Below are 20,549 nucleotides of genomic sequence, written 5' to 3'. Positions count from 1 at the left end.
CAGCCTTGCTGGGTGCCAAAATGAGATGTCAAGTTGTGCTGCCCTTTCCAGTGAGATGAGAAATATGCCTGGGACATGAACACATTCATCTTGGCCTGCCTGCAGCCCCCTCAGGGTTTTGTACAAGGGAGTGAGCCTGGCATGTGTGCACTGAGGGGGCTCAACCAGGCCTGAGTGCCCAGCTCCTCCGCACCTGCACTGGGCTTTTATCCACACAGCAGGGAGTTACACAGGCATGATGGCAGCTGCCTCTGCAGGGGTGACGTCCTGTCCCTGCCAGTAGCCTGCAGAGCCCATGGCAGCATCTGTGGCACAAGCACATCTTGTCCTCCACCAGTCTCTGCTGCATCCCGTGGCACCCCACAGCACCCTGCAGCATCCTGCTGAATCCCATCTCCTCTGTGTACAGCCTGCTGCCCTGTCACTGCAGCAGAATTCCTTTCCTCTTTCTGGCTGTGCTGGTGCAGGGAAAGGTGCTGCTTTCCCAACCAGCCCTGCCTGTCTCATGCAGAGATGGCAGCCAAATGTGAGCGGAGTGGTTTATTGTTTATTCAGTTGTGGCCTTTGAATGTATGTACTGGGGTAATTTAGTGCAGGGACATGGCTCACTCCTCAGCCAGTGCATCACCGTGTCTCCTCTTGGGTTACAAAGGACTGCAGAGAGGAATGATGAGTGCCAAGATTTATGGAGCCACACTTTTATCAAGGAGATGAAAAGAAAGAAAACAGCTTACTAAAACTCAGCAGCATTGTGGCATCTTTTCTTTTTTAATGATAGAAAAAAAAAAATCTCCCCACTATTACTCTTTTTGTTCTGGTTTTCGTGTCATTTCTTCATTGGGTCTAAAGCTTGTCTGCTTGCCCTGCACTGCCGAGGATAAGCTCTAGAACAGAGCCACCCTGCATAGGAAACTCTGAGTGCCTGACGTGGGGCAGCAGACAGGCTGCCTTTGTTTGCTGGTTTGTTTTGGAGGTTTGTCACAGGCTGACACAGACAGGCACTGCCTATGCCCAGGCACCACCCAGCCCCTGGCTGTGCCCCTGCAGGGACCCTGGGGACCCTCGGGCTGGGGACAGCTCTCCCAGAAAGCCACTCCCTTAAAAAGGGGTGGGGTGGGGTGGGGTGGGGGGTGTGGTACAAAAGTAGTAATTAGGTGTGGGGTGAGTTAGCAGTGTGTGTGCTATTTTGGGAAACTCAATTTTCAGTGTAGTATGGTCTTTTTCCAGATTAACAGCGGTGTAAAAATATCCTGATCTTTTAAATAGTCTTCACAAACCTGTCTCAAACAAGTCTCTTAAGGATAAGTCTCCCTTAAATCTGAAGCAAATTTAATTGAAAATATTACAGATTTTAGTTAACACTTTCATTTTTGACTTTGTAAGGAGCAAAATGTGGTTTTACTGCTTGGAGACCCTTGAAGCTGAGCTTTTGTCTCAAGACACCTAGTTACAGGTTTAAAATCTCCACATTGCTTTCAAATAAATATACAGGGGTTTTTTTGTGAACTTTTTTTCCCTCCCTCTATGCAGAAGCACTTTCTCTTTGAAGATAACAAGTGGCTGGAAATGAAAGGCAGGAGTGGGAATAGAAGGATGCAAGGGCTTTTTGGACTTCAAGCAGATGATTAAAAAGAAAAGGCCACAGTGTGGTAATGCAGTCACTTATAGTCCTTAGGTTTTCTTCCTGCTCCAAACAAACACCAAACAAAGAAATGTAAATTGCTTCTCTCTTCAGACAACACTGAATTACCTCTAAGTAGTGTTCAAAAGTCTATTATTTAAACATGATGAAGCCTGCATGTTTTCTTCTGCTTTCTTTGAAAAATGAAAGTGTTCTCCTCCTCAAAACACAGCAGTGGGCAGTGAGAGCTCCTGAGCACAGAGTCACCCCTGGCCTGGCCCAGCCAGGGACAGTGACTGAGACTGTGCTGGAGGTGCCAGCTGAGGAGCCATCCTTGAGGGTGGACCAGGATGATGAGCTGAAGAGCTGTCCCTGGCACAGGGCTGCCAGGCAGGAGAAATTCCACACTCAGAGCAGTGCTGGAGAAGAGAAGGAGATGGGATGAATCCTATTAATTTTTTAAAGCAGGTTTTCTTTGCACATTCCACAGAATGGAAAATACTGATGGAGCACCTGTACCTGTAAAACTGTTCACTGGTAAAGCACCTCCTGGTGCACACAGATTGAAGACTGGTGTCCCAGAGCTGTCCCTTGTCAGTCGCCCTTCCCGAAAATAGGATATTTTGTATTTTATTTTTCTAAAGGGCCCCCAGGACAAAGAGCAAACCCTGGGAGGAGAACATGGGATGAAATGGTGGTAATGCTATGTAGAGAAGTAATATTGCTGGAGCAAGTTCCTAGTGAATGTTTATATCAGACTAGGATGAGAGCAGGGAGCTGTGGGGAGGAGAATGGTCCATGGGTGTTAGTTTGGAAATGTATTTGGACATGACATTCCTCTGCTTGTGCTGCTGCCTCTGGAGGGGAATGTGTGGGGTGCTCCATGCAGTGAAGAAGGTGCAGATTTGCCAGGGGCTGGGAGAGGGCTGGGACAGTCCCCCATTCCCGCTGTGAGCTCTTCCTGGGGACAGGTAGGGACAGGGGTATCCCCTGTGACCCCTCAGCATTTGCTGTGTCCCCAAAACCTCACGGCAGGAGTCACCACTCGCCTCAGTCCTGGATGAGCAGGAGCCATCTGGCAAGAGGGCGGTGGCTGGTGGGCTACAACAGCAGCCAACTGAAGGCACTGAAACCACATGGGGTATTTTTGGAAAAGCTGACATCTTTCTTTCTCTCTTTTGCACTGAATAATCCAAGAGCCTGGCTTCCTTGCACTGTGGGCCTTGCTGAAAGCAGCACTCAGTGGACAGGAAATGCTGCCACCTGTTTTTGATGGCTGCAGAGACCACCAGTGCATTTGGATCTAGTGAATTAATTCACTCTTAATCTTCAACACTCAGAAAACTTCAGATGAGCTGCAGGTCTTGGTGCCTAATACTGACTGGTAATTTCCATGGGGCCCCCAGGGGAGAGGAGTCTTTGCCTGTAATGCCTCCCATGATGTCATCATTTGCCCTCAGTTTCCAGATGATGCCAACTCAAACTTTCTATTTACCTCATCTTACAAAGAGCTTTGAGCTATAATGGTTTTATTGAGTTCTTGAGTGTTAAGCAAAATAATCCAGTTATGAAGTTAATTGTGTCTGCAAAATGACAGGGATCTTACAAACTGCAAACACCCAGCCCACTAGGGATAAAAATGGTTCATGCAGCTCTAACAGTACACACAGTTGATTGAGAGTTTGTTGGTAATTTGGGTTTTTTGTAAATATAACCCCCACATTTTCATCAGCAATTTGATTTTTAAAAAAATGAAAAAAAGGAAGAGCTTTGCATTTTCAGGTTTTTAAAGGGAAAAGCTCAATATCCCCCTTCTTGCTCTCAAGTTTTCCAGGATTTGCACATAAAGAATGGGATAAGAAGCAGTGTCAGGCCCTTCAGTGGGCAGTTGTGGGGGTGTGAAGGACATGCCAGCCAAAATACTACTTAAACAAGAGGCATCTCTGCTGTTTTCATTAGCACATTTCTGCTTTGTTTCTAGGCATGCTAATGGTGAGCAATATCTCTGTTGTGGTTTGGGTTTCTGAAAGTCCAAGTAGATTTTTGTGGGCATTGTGTTTTCGGAAGGAGAGTGAGGAAGGGTACAAAGGTAGGAATTGTATTCAGGCAAGTCTGGCTGCAGTGACAATTCAGTGCCTTCATGCACGTAAAATGGGTGGTCCAGGAATAAACTGGAGACTTAAAATTGTGCAGATTTTGGGAAATGTGATGAACAAGCACCAGCAATATACCACGGGGAATTTTGGGCCAGGAAATGCTAACTTTAGCTACAGTAGTGCTGTGTGTGGGGCCAAAGTGAGAGGCCCCTTGGTCCAGCAATGAATCAACACTGCCTCTGGAATCCTGCACCCTGTCCTGGCTAGGGGAACTGCCCAGATAATGATGAGGAATTTAAGTTCCAGCATGTCTCCCTAGGGAGGGAATGGGCACTCCACCTGGTTTGAGCAGCTTTTATTCACCTTGGCCAGCTCTTCACTGACACTTTTCCAGGTCCCTCAGAAGGCTCTTTCAAGCATTTTGTGTTCACTAGCAGACTATTTCCATGTGTTGTGTGTCTCCATGCTGCAAAAGCCACGAGCAAGCTAAATGCTGATGCCTTTAACCTGCTTTTCAGAAGGTTCTTGTTTGGTTGTACCTTGCACAGGGCCACATCACAGACAGTGCTATGCAAGATGAGCTGATGAAGCAGGACTCTGAGAGCTGACCCAACTAAAGTCCTCCCAGCTGCAGAGCTGGCTGCAGGACCCAGCTGTCTTTGCCCACCCTGGAGAGGATATGCTAAATCTCATCTTGGAAAGATTTATGTAGCACTGCACTTCATGTATCAAGGGAGACATTACTGCACAGAGCAAATATCTGTACTTGAAGCCACATGGAAGCTGCTGCTCAAAACAGAGGTAATTCCTTATGCAGCTATATAGAAAAAACCTTCCTTAAAAGTTAGTATTTTCTTTTAAATGCTCTTCTTCCATGTAAATAAAGTATAGTCCTCATGGCACTGTTGCCATTTTCAACAGCAGCTTCTAATTCTAGATTTTGAGATTTAGGGGTGGTCAGGCTCTCAGGAAACCACAGGAGATTTTAAAGCACACAAAGCACCATGATCCCCTTGAGTGTGTGATACACTGCAGGGTTTCACAGCCCAGGACAGCTGGAAAACCCTTGTCTGGATATGGGTGTCCAGACCCAGAGACATTTGTAAATCTTTACTTGTTAAATACCTCTTAAGCCAGGGCAAAACATTTTGCTGTTGTGTTTTCAGCTGAAGATGTGTGGGCTGTGACCACACAGGGTGTCCTTCCACAGAAAGGAGCCTCAGTGAGAAGCACAGGGGGTGAGCAATGGAGCTGTTGCTGCTGGCAAAGGTGGCTCTCAGCCCTGGGCAGTGCCCTCAGTGCAGGTGCTTCAGGGCCCCTTCAGGAGGGGACTGCCCATAGCATCTTCCCTTGCAGGAGGTGCAGCCATCCCAGGGGCTTTCCCATGGCCAGGATTCATTCTGGAGAGCGTGGGAGAGAAACATGGAGGCTTTTATGCAATGGCACAGGAGATTCCTTATGGAGCAGGAAGTTTCTCTGCCATGTTATCTGTTGATTCCCCACCTTCTGTGGTCTCAGCCTAATGAGCAGTGGAGGTCTGCTTGCCTTGGGAGGGGCACCAGGGTCCCTTTGCTGTGGCTCCTGCCCTGGTTTTCAACAGAGGGAGGAACTGTGGGACCAGCAGTGGGACCTGCCCTGGTCCCTGGCATAGGAGAGCTCCTGACCAGGGCACAGCCAGCACGTTCCTGTTTGCAAAGCAAGTGCTGACCTGCCTCCATCTGAGTCAGCATTAGTTCAGTTCCAGCCCCTTATCCATTCTCAGCTGCAGCTAACAAACAAATTCACTTGTGGTACAGCTCCAGCAAAATTTAAGCTAAATGGAGTCAAGTCCAGCAGCAAACAGAGAGAGCAATGTGCAGAACCTTTGCAAAGGCAAAATAAGGCAGTTGGGAAGCTCTGAAGAACCCCTTATCTCTCCACCAGCCATGGGATTTCTGAATAGCATCCAGCAGTGCCCTTCCTTCCCCACTTTGCTACACCTGCATGCCCCTGCTTCTCATGGTATCTGCAGTGCCTTGACACATACCTGTTACTGTGCCATCACAGTACATGGCTTAATCAGCATCATTTTCAGAACTGCCATGTGTGCTCCCTTACAAAAGCACATGGCTGCATTTAATGCTGGGCTGAAAAATGCCCACGGCATAGATCAGTCTGGATCAAGAACCAGCTGCTGCAAAAACATGAGACTTTAAAAATATATATTTATTTAGTTCAAGTTTTGGTGCAGATTTATGTTTATGTTTTATAAATTGTCACTCCATGATGATTCAAGCACACACAGTTCTGACAGTTTATTTTAAGCTGAACATCTCCATTTACTGAAACCAGTATTCATGCAGAACCCTTTTATGTGGCAACTTGAATGAGTAAACCTTCTCAAATCCTCCATATCTTGTGTGTGTGCCATCGGGCAGTCAGTTGATGTTTAGGATGTATAAGCCTGGAGTGGAGCAAAAAGTGAGCATGAAAGGTGGCTCAAGGCACAGCAAAGCAGTGCCTGTTGATTAAGTGGGTAGAGCCTTCAGGAGATGTACTGGGAGCAAGCACAGACTGCTGCCCTGAGCAGTGAATTGGGTGTGAATAAATGATAAGTCAAAGTTCAATGCAAGGTCATTGGGGAAGTCATGTAATAGAAGCAAGAGCAGTCTCTGAGTAATCTGAAAAGGTCTGAGGAAATTTTATTCAGGGTGTATAGCTCTGGTTTCACAGCCAGAACAGGAGGGTGGCAAGCAGATTCATGACTGAGCACACAGAACAGTGATGTATAGCTGGAAAAGCCTGGAAAAAACACTGGAAGGTTGTTTTCTTCCTATTTTGACAGTCATATGCCCAGTTCTACTGGCCTGGCATATGTGTGAGATATAATTTCTGAGATTAGAGAGTCATGCTGATAGAACACTCTTGTCTGTTTCTAAAAGATCTTCATATATCCAGAAGGAACTTTGGAAATGGATAAATCACTGAGAAGTTGGTTTACATCAATAAGACTAAGAAGTATGGAACTCTGTGATGCTTAATTCACAACTCTCTTCTTCTCAGTCATTAATTTCATCTGGACTACTTCAGCCAGTAACATCAAGCAGACACAGAAGTGCTTGCAGAATTCAGTGCAAGTATTTCAAACAGTGTACTGGGGGCTGTTGTTGGTAAAAGACCAAACATGGGTACTGTTTTAATTGCCTTGTGGAATCTTTTCATAAATAGTTGCATGCTTTTTGTGGATTAGCCTCACACATTTAAAGCTTTGTTTTGCCTGATACAACAAGTGCTCAACTGCACCACCAGGAATGACTTTACAAGTTTTTTCTATTTTATTAAAATCCATGTATACAGCTTCAAAAAGCAATTAGTGTTTATTTAGCTAAAATGTTTCAAATATTAATAGCAGCTTCAAAATGTTGACAAGTCCTAAAACCCAGCAAGAAACATGTTTTGATGTGTTTGTCTTCTGGCTGCTGAAGGGAGAACTGATTAAAAATGTAAATAATTAGTTCACTTAATATTTTCTTTCCAAATGTGAAATGTTTGGGCTTTTTCCCCCTCCAAACTGTGGTTTAAGTTACAATTTATTGATGTTATTTTACAATGTATCTCCCAAAAGAAAATGGAGACAACTTGCTTGCTAACATCCAACTGACCTGGTTCTTGCCTTCAGGTAACTCTCTGTGCGGTTTGGGACACCTTGGCCTCAGTGTGGCACATCTTCCTGCCCATCTGTAGGTACAGCAGAAACCCCGCTGAGGCCACTGCTCCATTCAGGTCAGCAGGATCCTTTGGTTTATTTAAGATTAAATTAATAAATTCTTTAAGGATTGCTGCCACAATAAGGATATTTTATCTTTTAGTATGAAGGGATTAATTTATAGCTTAGGTATTTCAAAATCAATCTCTAAAGATTTTTTTTTTTTAATTTTTATTTTGCAAAAATAGAGCAGTTATGGAGGCCTGATTCCCAGCTGGGGTAAGTCATCTTGCAGATACTGGAGATACTATGATGTTGCAGCAGCTGAGGATTGAGATCTACAGTTTCCTTAAATATATGAAGCAGATGTACAACTCACACCCACAGTGGCAACTTAACACATCTATCTGGCAGTGCATGAGCACCTCTCAGTCCCAAAGGAATCCTTCCATGCCTTACCTACAAAAATAATCTTTGAAACACTGACAGCACAACAACTAAACCAAATCTTGTATTGCAAGGGCATGGCCAGAGAGGAGTTTAGGTTCTTTCTGAGGAGAGTATAATGAAATACAGCCTTGAGCCAAACCCCAGTGATGCTCCAGCCTTTTCTCCTGCCAGCAAATGCCACGAAGGCCTGTGGGACACCAATCCTGCTGTGAAAAGGAGGTGACTCCTGATGCAGAGGAGTCAATAAGCTCAGGAGATACTCACCTGGCTGTTAGGGCTGCTACAGTAACTGAGAGAGGGCACACACCTGCAACATCCCTGGCAAGCTCCTGCTATGAACCTGTGACATTCTTAGACTGAATTTAACATCCTGCAAACCTATGAACTCTGCCCACCTGGTATCTGACTCTGTGTCCTTCTGTGAGATCCTGTTTTACAAGCAGATGAAGGTTTCTAACCAGATGGCAACATTCACACATTTCAAAGTGTCATTTGACTTCTCCTCTGACATTAAAAGACGCTCCATCTCCACACAGATGAGTTATTTACAATGGCAATCTCTGCACAGGACATGTTAAATACATCCAGCTAACCTTGCAAAAAGATTACCTGCAAGGTCATGCCAGCAGTTACTATGCAGAGTGAGCAGGCTGGCAGAGCAAGCAGAGATACCTGAACAGGGGCTTTGTCCCTCAGCTGGAGACCTTAGCAAAGGAGGTTTCTGCAGCTGAGCTGAGTCCTGCAGGCTCCTCACCAGTGAGTGGAGAGTGCTGTGACAGCACAGCATCTGCCCTGCCTCAGAGGGCTGTGCCAAGACCCACACTCCTGCCTCCTGTTGGCACTGACAGGGCAGATGCTCACCTGCCTTTGTGGAAACTCAGTGGCCACTCAAACTGCCTCATTTCTGTCACAATTTCTGTAGCACAGGAGCGCCAGCACATTTTCAGCCAGAAATAAATGAGTCAATAGATGTGCCTTCCTCCACTAAACCCATACATATAAACCAACGTTCCTCTTCATCTCAAGGGTAAAAGGAAGAAGTTCAGCTTCATTTTTTTCAAATCAATAATGCTAAAAGCTGTTCACAGGAGGCTGCAATAGTGAGTCCCTTAGAGCCTTTCCCCTGTCCCCAGTCAATTCTAATCCCAAAATGCAGTTTAGTTACATGTGGATGTGTCATGTTTCATGAGGGTAACATATTTACAGGCTGACTGCTCTTATTTACATTGCTTTCATCTCTTCCTTTCATCGGCACTTTACAGTATCATATTATCAATTCAGCCTTTGGGAAAGAGGCCAGTGTATATAAATCTCTGAAAAAGAAAAAGATCCTGAGTGAATTAGCAAGTGACAGATGGTAGGTACTGAGTCTTACCACGCTGAGGCAATCCACGTGTTAGGCAGGTTGCCAGGCACAGAGCATGGCACGAACAAGTTGTGGCCTTAGAAAAACTGATGGCAAGCAATAAAAAGGCCACGAAAGCCTTCAGTGAGGAAAAGAAGTGCAGCACATAGTTCACATGTGGTCATGGTGAGCAGGTGTGAAAGAACCAGCAGCATTCCAGGCTAAATCCCCTGGGATCCATCAGGCTGGCACAGGGCAGCTGCACAGCCGTGTACCCCTGGCAGTCTGGGGTTTACAACCACGTCAGGTGGGCTCAGAGATAACCTCAGAAAGCAGTGCAGCTTCCTGCTTTTGGGACTGGATATAGCCTGCTTTGCACCAGGCTCAAATAGCTCTGCTTATCACGTACCCTCACAGCTGGTCATTCAGCTTCACCACCCACAAGGACTCCATTTAAAGCTGACTGAAACAACAGCAAAGGTGTCTCACAAAATTCCACTCTGCCAGTCCTTCACCCCACCAGCAAGCACAACAGATCTCTTCAACAGCAGTGGCTGTGGTAGTGCTCCAGCACCCAAGATCACAGGCTTCCCAGCTCAAACTCTACAGCAGACATGAGGCACCAGTTCTCTGCCACCAAATCCTTCCTTACAAACAAGCAGCAAGCTTTTTGTACAGCATGATGTAAGGCCAAGCCCAGCCAAACACCAGCTACTGCAAGGGAAGGGCTGAGTTACAATTAATGCCAGACTGGGAAGTCACCTTGCAATATGGATGTCATTTATTTATTGTTTTATCATGACACATCAAATGCTATGGCTGCAATATCAGAACATGGTGTCATTTATAAAATACCAGTATTATTAATGCGGTGGTAAGATATTGTTAACATTTACAGAGAGGTGTATAATAATTCCACAGCTTTGCCTCAGTGACAAAATACACTGGCAAGCAGATGATGGATGGAATACAGTGACTCTTTATTATCATGGTTTTTCCTCCTTGATTACTGAATGGCCTATAATGATATCAGTAATTGTTGCTGAATCTAATCCTTTCAAATATAGAAGATAGATCCTTTGCTTTTACAGTATGTGTCAGAATAAAAGAGAAGCATCTGAAAAATAAAGAAAAGGCATTTCTTTACAAAATGAGATGAAAAAATAAAACAATATAAATGGAACTTTCAAGTGTTTCTTTTTATATTTAAAGCTCTTAATAAACTGTATTTAAACATTCTTAAATAATCATTCTGTACCTTTGATTTTCTGTTTCACCTTTGGAAACAAATAGAGTAATCTCACTATAAATGTGTGCAAATAGAAAATATATAAATATATTTAAGGCCCACATCATAAAAAGGTGGTCTCAGAAATGTCATTTTTACAATGATCAGTTGGGGTTCCTTTCATTTTGTCCTGCAAGTTATTTGAGCTCTCTTCTTTTAAGCCTTTGAAGTCCACATGCAAAGAAGAGCCAAGCACACACATACTGTCCTGTGCTTCATTTTGTAAACTGCTTGATGACACCTGTAAAACAGTCCCAATGTGACTGAACAGTGGAGTTGATGTGATCCACTTCAACAAACTGAAGTCTGCTTGGTCGACTGCTGAGCTCCATGGGAATGTTGTTCCCACAGGCAACGACTCCACCTCTGCAGTGCCACACTGAACTTCCCGAAACCCCATGGACCTTTCCAGAGCAGCTGCTGATGAGGGGAGCTTGTTTTCCTCATACAGCACAGCACCCTGGGGAGAGGCAGCCGCAGTCTGATCTGTTTTGTGGTCTGCCTTTGAGTCCTCTCGGAGAAGTGACTCCCTTGTTTGAGGAGAGGCTGGCAAAGGAGTGCTTTGGTTATCAGCCTTGTAACAATCACTGGCGTTTGAGCCGAGGCTCGGGGAGAAGCTGTCTGCAAAGAGCCGTGTCTGACACATTGTCTCCTTTACATTCAGCTCGGTGAGGAGCTGGGCACGAGTCTCTGGGGACAGTTTACTCAGCTGGCGTCCAAGCTGAAGCTGGGTTGGGAATAGTGTTCCCTGAAGGGTTCTGTACAGGAACCTGCAAGATGAGAATGGCCATGTGAGAAGAAATGGAAGAAGGAAATACCCAATACGTTATTAAGGGGAAACATCCAAGACAAAAGTGCAACACAGAAAAATAGGACAGCTCTATGTGCTGTTCCTATGCTCCATACAAGAAAGCTTGCAGATGGACAGCTCTGGATGCTGGGCTAATATTTTGATTAATAACTTAATTAGGCAGTGAAATAAATCTGTATCTTTAGCCAGTGATCCACCTTGTGATTACACACAGTCTTTCATCTTTCCTGATGAGGAAAGGCAATAGGGATAAGCCTGCAGAGCAAGTTTCCTACGTCTGCAAATAAGCAAGTATGTTCTCAACAAACTATCAGAATTTGGGTACTGTGCATTTTATGTGAGGATGGACTGAATCCAGAAGCATCACAGAAAACTTCGCAGGGTAGCAAACCTCTGCATGGCCAGGAGGTTTGACCAACAGACTGCAATTATCCCATTCCTGTGGTCCTTGGCCAGGAGCTGTGGTCTGTTCCTGTGGTCAGGAGCACAGAACAGGTCAGACAGCCTGATTTCAAACAATCAGCTGCTGAAAGAAACTCAATTGGCTGTTAGGCAAAACAAAAGGTGGGGAGTGTAAAATGTTCTTGCTCTCCCAATCATATACATGAAGTGCCTTTACATACAAAAAAAGACATGAGAGAACATACAATACCTGGGCAGCAATGCAACAACTGGTGATATAATGCAAGTGAAATAGAACATAGGGTCTCCCATCAGCCTTTCCATGGTCCAGTAGGGATTGGATGGAGGATGGCAGACTGGGCAAGAAGCATTGTAAACCAGAGCCACAAACAAAAATAAAATTATACTGAAGATGCAAGATGACCAGTGGAGAAAAGTCTAGAACAAAAACCAAAAAAATCAACAACATAAGTATAATGATTCTTTATATTTTGAGAAGTTTGCTGTGACTTATATTAAAACTTCTTAATTTCTGGAGTCAAATCTATGCACAGCAAAGAGTTTAGAGTCTTGTATATTTAAAAACTCTTATAAATACAACACTACAAAGCTGTTTGCAGATCATATTTTAAAACCCTTTCCATGCTTTTTTAAAATGCCTGCTAAAAACAGAATGTACTGAGGGAAAGGAGCAACCATCTTATGTTTTTGAAAGGTGGCACTAAGAGAAGAATTATGTCCATGCCAGTGGCTGGCATACATCTATGTAGGCTGTGGGTACCTTACCCAAGTTTTGGTTTCAATAGCCAAATGCAGGATGATGGTGAAAAGAGCTATTGTGGTGATGGGAGTTCCCCAGGAGAAGATATCCACCTCTGAATCATAGTAAGTCTGTAAGAAAGAAGACAGAATTTAGCCCAAGCTGTGTTGTCAGTTCTCCTCCAAATGCTTGAAATAGAATGGCTTAAACCAAACACTTACAAAATAGGGGATGAAGAAGCAAACCAGGCTTTGATACATAGCATCAATCATGTTCATCCAAAACATGTGTGGTTGGTACTCCTGTGTTGTTAAAAAAAACATAAAGAAGATCAGATCATAATGAAGATCCTCTCTGCCAGGATAGGTATTTTGAGGGGGATATTTCAAGGGCAGTTTTAAGGGCTTGGGAAAATAGCTTCATAACTTTGCCAATCATTTAGCTACCCTGGGGGATGAAGCATGAACAGTCTACCTGCAAGTCACTCTGTTCTGGGATGAAAGTATTTTACCTCTTTTTTCTTTTTTTTGGTTTTTTTTTTTCCTTGGCAGAGGATGTAATTTTAATCTGATGCTCAGGCCAGGAAACATTTATGAAGGTGCCCTTTTTTATGCACTACAGTCAGACCACTAATGAACAGGAATAAATGGGTTCTACATCACAGAGGCATAAGCACAAACACAGGGTATTTATTGGCAGAAAACAGAAAATGCACATGTACTTAGAGAACATTCACAACAAAGGTCTTTAGTGGCAATTCATGCAGCAATTTATGCTACAAATATTTATATAAAACATATATATATATATACACATCTCTAAGTATGTGCATAAAATTGCTTGCTAAAAACCAATATTAAACTAACATTTTGGTTTACAGAAATATACAATTGCAGGGATATGGATGGTTATATAAGGGACCTAGATATAAGGAAAAATAGTTTATAAATGGAAAAATGGTTATGTAATTTTGGTATATATTCTACATCTCCAATAACTAGCTTGGTCAGGTCTTCTTCCTTTTGTGGAAAATATCATTGTAGACTAAAAATGGGAATGGAAAGATGGTTCGAAAGTATTATGATGTTACTTGGCCTCCTGAACTAGCATGGTTAATTACTGCATCAGGCTGCTCAGAGGAATTCTGGAATCTCCAGTGCTGGAGACATTCAAAACTGGACTAGATAAAGACCTGAGAAACCTCATCCTGGTTTGCAGCTGTTTTGACCAGGGGTCTGGATCAGATGGCCTCCAGTGCCATCTAAACTATTCTACAATACTATAGGTCCTTTTTGAAAGAGATCCCACCTCAAACAAGATTTTTAGGTTTTTAAAATCCCTTTTTAGGTAACTATAAAGGGAATATGATCAATAGATTTTAAAAAACCCAAAAACCAAACAAAAACCGTAAAGAAACAAGCAAACAAAAAAACTTAAAATGATTTCTGGGCTTCTCTATGAGAAATAACTGTTCTGTGAACCTGGGAGACTTCTCAGTTTGCCAGCTGAAGACAGGCAGACATAACCTCCCAACAAGCCTTAAGGCATTACAAGATTTCTATCATCCTAAAAATGTGCAAGAGAGGAAGATATTAATAGTACAGATCTTTCAAGTGCGATGCACTGAAACAGAAGAAATGTAGAAAACAGAAAACAACAGATGAAAAGGACAGAGTTTGGACTAATGGACTAAAATAAGTTATACTCAAATTCTCCTTTCATCTTTCCAGGAGAGTATCTAGCAATGCTACTACATGTGTGGGGTACCAAATACAGGTGTACACTTGGAGGCAAAAACCACTTAGTGTGTCCTCTAAGAGGACAGCTTTGTAAGACATTTTTAAGAAGGCTTTTGCCCTCAAAACAAGGTCCTCCCCATATAGATAGTTTGCCAAACAGCAAGATTTTCCCACGGTACACTGTACCTGTAATTACCAGGAATGGTTTGGCTCAAATTTCTCCTGCAATTCCTTTTGTTTTCATTGTGCAATTCAAGCAGATGGGGACAAGGTGTTTTCAATGGATATTTCAGCTGAATCTGTCATCTGTGACTACTTCCCTCAGAGACTAAGTTTAAGTGCTTATTACCAAGGCCATCTTTGTCTTCTTTTTGTAAAGGGCTGGGAAGTGACGTTTTGAATAAGTACTGTGAGGTTATTCTGTAAAAGCCTGCACTAGCTACAAAGTGCAATCTGTTTTGGTTTTTTTTTTTTTTCATTATTTGTGACCCTGGACCAAGAAGGAGGTGTTCAGTTTAGATTTAATTAAATCATCCAGCCTTCTCTCCTGACACGTATTAAAAATATGGCTGGCTGGGGCTTTTTTTGTTAGTGTGTCTTTTGTTTAGGTGTACTTTTGGCATTTTGACTCAGATAAGAAGTATCACAGAGTAATAACACTGACTTCTCAGACTGTATTTACCACTCATCTACTCTTTGGGAGCAGAGCTGGTTTTCAGTCAAAACTAAAGATGTTCAGGAAAGAAACTGCAGCAATCAAGAAGTTTTTACCTCCATATTCTGTCCGCTTTTATAAAGCTGAGGTACAGCAATTAACACTTCAGCTGGCACATCCTTATCCAGCACACCAGTAACCAGTTGTGGAAGAGAAGAGAAGAATAAATTAAAGAAGATCAGATACCACTGATCAATCATTGATGAGCCAGAGAACCCGCAGTAGAACTGGTACCAGAAGAGAAGGGCCACAAACATCTGAAACAGAACAAGTAATGCTGTAAATATAACAAGATAAGGAGGATCATCATCCCACTGTGTTCTGAAATCATTCTCATTCCAGCTCTGCAAGAACTTATCTATGAATGCTGAACATGTGAGCAATCCTTGTGAGGATACCTGCTCTTTAACTCACTTCCTGATGCATGTACCACTTGGCTAAGCTGCAAACACCTGGCACACCTGCAAGTCTTTGTGCTGCTGCAACCTTAGACCTCGGGCATCACACAAAATTCACTTTCAGTTCAAGTGAAACACTGAAGTGCAATTTAACTAACTGTAAAAAGCTCTCCCAACCACCACTGACCTCTAGGTAAATGAGTACTGATGTCACAGCACTTACACAGCTACTGTAAGAACAAGAATTGCCACATTAACACCCTCTGCTGGCTGGAGATGTTTTGGGAGACTTCTGCAGTTTACAACAGATAAATGCAGAGCCTTCTCTCAAGATCAACATGAGACCAGTAGCAGTAAGGAAGGTGAAACTGTAAGGTCTAGAAAAGTCATCTTAACTATTCAATCTTTGTGCTTTGACACTCAGCAAATTAGCAGTGCTGTAAAGATTCCTCAATCTCCTTCTTCAGCTCAAGGAAGGAATCAGATGCATACACAGATGCAGAGGGGTTGTTCATCTACTTGGGTAGGAATCACCCAAAAAGAAACAAACCACACAACTCATTTTTTCTACAATGTCTTCAGCATAGAGAATCCAGAGGGCTCAATAAAGGTGCTGATTTCAGATGCTGATGAAGGACTTGAGGCCTAGAAAAAGATAGCCAGCTTCCTAGAGAAGGAAATAAATTCCCAGGCTTGGTTCCCCTAAGACTAAAATTTTTATTATTTTTTGTAGAGTGATTAAAACCAGAAAACTGTTGGAAACTGTTGAGGGTTTTCCTACTTTAAAGATGAAGATGGGAAACGACATAACCTCTCCTTTCACTTCCTCTTCTTTTTGTATTCTGTTCTCAAAAAGCTTTCAGTCAGATGGAGAATGTTAATCCTTCATGAATTTTCGTTATATAGAGGAAAATACAGATCTATTCTATCTGTGTGCCCAAATGTGGTTGAAAATTAAACATAGGAGGAAAAAAAAGGCTATGTTGTGCTTAGTCAATGAAAGCTGTTCATTTAAGGAGAGTAAACCTGTCTTGTAAAGGGGAATTGCCACAGAATAAGAGGAACATCCTGCAGCACACAAATGTACATATGTGTGTGTGTGTGTGTGCGCGCGTGTGTATGTGTATATATATATATACATAAAGTAGATAAATGCTCAGGGAAGGTTCACATACTACATTGAAGTGTCTTGTATATGAGCAGCAAATACACCTCACTGTTAGTGAGCCCATTCTACAAATTACCCTAGGGAAAGTTAAATGGTAGTATTTTTGTAAGTACAACCTCTAGAGATGTTTCTGTAAATGTAATTCAAGAAAAATATCTTCCTATGGCCCAAACAAGACTGAGTTACCAAAGCTTACCCTCTTCAGTACAGTTGTCTGGGACACAGCAGTTTCATTCCCAAACTGAACATATTTTGAAAATTATTTCTTCTCCACACCAAAAACAACAACAAAAAATTCTTGAGTAATTTCTCAAAAAGAAATTACAATAAATATGTAAATTTATGTACTTTTTTATCACTCTTTTAAAACAATATGCAGCTAATCCTGGAGATAGTAAATTTTCTCTCTAGAGCCTTGCTAACCTGTCTTGGAAAAAATTTGGCTCTGACAAAAATAGATAGTTTGATGAAAATACAGTCAGCTGAAAATCTTCCTTCCAGTTCTACTATGGGTCTTAGTAGTGCTGTTGAAGAAAGCTTTACAAATAAATGAGGCTTAAATAATATTTTTTTTCTCCTGAAATTTTATTTTGTATTAAACAAGTTTTTAAAATTTTATTTCAAATGTTCTCTCTTGCCTCTGTGTATTACCACTCTGAAAAAGACAAAACAAATTTACATAAAGATTTTAAGTAAAAAATCTTTCCCTTTCTCCCCCGCCAGATGAGACTGTTTTATGAATGTGGTCCCAGAGAGAATTTCTCAGTGAATGAAGTATATGTTAAAAAAATTTTAGTGCTGCCTTGCAGAGACAATGTATAAACAGGAAGATGTGCAGGTAAAATTTGTTTACATGAAATCCCTTTTCATCAAGCTCAGATATTGCCTATCATGCTATGTTTTAGTTTATATTTTACTTGTATTTTTATCATCTCCATGAAGCTAAACATCTTCTTGGAGAAGTCATCTAAGTTTCAAAATGGCTTTTGCAGCAATGTGAAGTTTAAATTTTAAATTAGCTAGGTTCTAGCGGAGAATGGAAAATTTCACAGTATGAACAAATGGGAAAAAGAAACCACTTAAGCAAACAGAAAACTTGCAGAACGTCTGCAGTGCAGCTATCTTGACTCTCTGTGGAGAATCATCCAGAATAGTCTCCTTGCAGAAGGTTCAGGTGCTCCTATCTTTCCATTTTTGACAATCTTTCCTTAAGGGCAGGCACTGTGTCAGGCGTATTCATGTCTATATGCTGGATATCCAGCTACAGTTTTGAGTCAGAAGCAACAAGTATTTCTCAGGAAGCTTTGAAGGCTGCCAAAACACAGCCAACACAAAGAGATCTCTTCAGTTATTTTCTAGCCTTGAGGCAGTAGCTTCTGAAAATGTCTTATTAAAAATGGCATGAGAAATAATACTTGTAATCAAGGGCAGTTGTACCACAGAAAATGGAAGATTTTACCCAAGCTGAACAAAAGCATTGATGTATAAGCAGCATCTCTGGCTGCTGATTGCTGGAGTGTCTTATGTGCATTACTTCTGGGTTTATTTTTTTAATTTTTAATATAAGATGGCTATGCATACAGCTCTTGGAAGTTCAGATTTGATAATGTCAATGGGTACCTTGGAAACATCCAGCACTGGGGGTGGGAGTACAGATGTTCAGCATCATTCAGGATTAAGCCTTAAAACTGATGGATCTGAACACATCCAGCACTGGGGGTGGGAGTACAGATGTTCAGCATCATTCAGGATTAAGCCTTAAAACTGATGGATCTGAACACCACCACGTTTCACTGCTGTACTTCAACAGGTGGCTCTCCACTCAGTGCAGCATTACTTAAATTTGCTTGCTATTTCTGACTCAAGCAGCAGCTCAGATTACAAAGTCCCTTCATTCTTCTATGTCTGAGAGGGCACTTGCATGCAGTCCCTGCTCTGACCACAGAATGTATTTTAACATGCTTGTTTTAACAAAAAGACACTTCATTAATCCTTTAGCACCCTTAGGTATTCTGGTGATGTTCAAAATTTTGAGCAAATAATGGTTTCCTTCTGATAAAAATCGAGGGTTAGATTAAAATTGGAAAGCAACTTTTACAAAACTGAAAGCCACTTTTCTTCTGATACTGAGGACAAAATCCAGTCTCCTGCACACAATTCATACATTGCCCTTTGAAGCAAACAGAGATATGAGAGCTCTATCTCTCCTCTTTTTCTTGCTTCTTCATATGCCTTGCTCCCAAAGTGATTTGTAGCTGTTGCAAGTGAGCAAATATATGTGCCTGCCAGTGACTCCCACCCAGCTGGTGGTATTCTTGGTTTCCTTGTTAGGCTGTTTTCAATCAATCATCTTTGTACTCCAAGATCAATGCAAAGGGCCTTTGTTGAGGCCAAGGAGTTGAGCTGCTTCTGGCTTGATGCCCAGTACTGGATTGAGTCCTGTTTCATGCACCAGGGAGGAAACACAGACCCGTCGTCTGTTCTTTACCACCATGTGCTTCCTTTCTAATGAGCTCTTTTGATTAGTTGGAAATAAGATAAATCAAGGGAAAAAACCTTCCCAGTCTCTGCATCTGAGACACAGAGAGGACTCAAATTATCTCAAGGCACCAGGAAATATGTACAGTGATTCATAAACAACAATGAGATAAAGTCAGGAAGAGAAAACACACTCAACTGCTGCTTGGGACCAATGTCGGATGACTTTGGCATTGAAGACTCCCATATCCAGCCAGCTAAATTCTGCAAAACTGCTCAGTAAAGAAACTTTTCTTCAGCAGCCCTTTTTATTTGTGTTACCTAATTTGCACATTCAGCAGCACACTGTAGCTGTTATGGAGTGCGTCCCGTATTTTTGCAAATGGCAGCCAGCTGTCTTTCAGCTCTGCAAATTTCTTTGCAGCTTATTTATAAACCATTTGAAGGCTGACCTAATGCTCACTTAGCACAAAATAAACCCTGGAAACATGTGGTGCCATAAAGCTGCCAAGTCAAACACTTACTGCATTTTTGTAGAAGAAATACAGCACCATGTTGGCGAGTCGGGAATAACACCAGTGGCCATGAACAAGCAAAAGCTTCTCCAAGTGCCTGAACCTCGGGATTGCAAAGTCGCTCGCCATCACCGCCTTCAACGAAACAAAGGTTGGAGTCGTTATTGTAAAGCACCCCTTCAACACTACCAATGAATCTAGTCATCTTCTCAACTCCTGCAGGCAGTGGAAGTTGTACTCATGAAGAATGAAATTCATGACAGTGCTTACGAAGCGCAGCTATTGCTGCATGGATGTGCAATACCCACAAGCAAACTCAAGGCAACCCGGTCCTCACCCAGAGGAGATTACAGCCTGCATTGCAGATGGTGACAAGCAACAACAAAGAGCTGGAGGTGGGAGAATGGCTGGCAATTGCAGTTGCACGAGCATGAAAGCCCAAGGCTCGTGTGTGAAGACCTTGGTGGCTCTATCTTTCTCTGTAAAAACTACAGTGCACTTACAGGGCAAAATGAATTTCCAGAGGAAAAGATGAGAACAGCACAATTAAGTGGTTGCATCATAATGATTTGACTTTAAAAGAAAAAACAACAAAAATATTAGTTTTAATTTAATTTGCAGACCTGGTTTATACAGTTTACTTGGCTGTCCTGAGATATCAGTATTTTGAGGGATTTTTAAAATCACACATTTTCTGTAACTGTGTATGAGAAAAAATCACACTAGATGAGAGTCCTCTGGGACTGTGCAGACTGTCAGATGACACTGACAAAATGAATCACAGTTTCTCTCTAATTCTGACTAAATTTCAGGGTACTGTGTATCTAGATGAGACCTACTTGTGTTATCAGGGGTGTTTCATGATTTTCCTTATCCCTAAGATCACACTAAGATTTAATTTAGTATTATTTTACATTTCTTTTTCTGTTTTGGTATCACCTTTCTTCTCACAATTCAGTTCAGCAAAAACAGGAGGAAAGGTGAAAACCTCCAAAGGAGCAGTATCTTCCTTACACTCTGCTAGATATACTTTGGCTGTATTTTTAAATGAGAGACATATTTCCTTTTAAGTTTTCCT

The 20,549-nt window shown here is 42.2% G+C and overlaps 1 protein-coding gene across 1 annotated transcript in view; it reads right to left on the bottom strand.

Moving 5' to 3' along the window:
• Positions 1 to 9,955: 9,955 nt before the first annotated feature.
• The window catches only part of ATP10A (ATPase phospholipid transporting 10A (putative)), a 109,893-nt gene continuing 99,299 nt past the window's right edge, over positions 9,956 to 20,549 (bottom strand). The window contains exons 16-21 of the mRNA XM_063149734.1: positions 19,481 to 19,606; positions 14,969 to 15,169; positions 12,680 to 12,760; positions 12,485 to 12,589; positions 11,949 to 12,136; positions 9,956 to 11,255 (exon numbers count right to left, since the gene is read on the bottom strand). Coding sequence (XP_063005804.1) covers positions 10,550 to 11,255; positions 11,949 to 12,136; positions 12,485 to 12,589; positions 12,680 to 12,760; positions 14,969 to 15,169; positions 19,481 to 19,606 — 1,407 coding nt within the window. The 3' untranslated portion in view covers positions 9,956 to 10,549. The remainder of the gene's footprint in view (positions 11,256 to 11,948; positions 12,137 to 12,484; positions 12,590 to 12,679; positions 12,761 to 14,968; positions 15,170 to 19,480; positions 19,607 to 20,549) is intronic.

The sequence above is a fragment of the Melospiza melodia genome, chromosome 2 (assembly GCF_035770615.1).
Source record: "Melospiza melodia melodia isolate bMelMel2 chromosome 2, bMelMel2.pri, whole genome shotgun sequence".
NCBI lineage: Eukaryota > Metazoa > Chordata > Aves > Passeriformes > Passerellidae > Melospiza > Melospiza melodia.
This window is presented reverse-complemented; position numbering and strand designations above follow the sequence as displayed.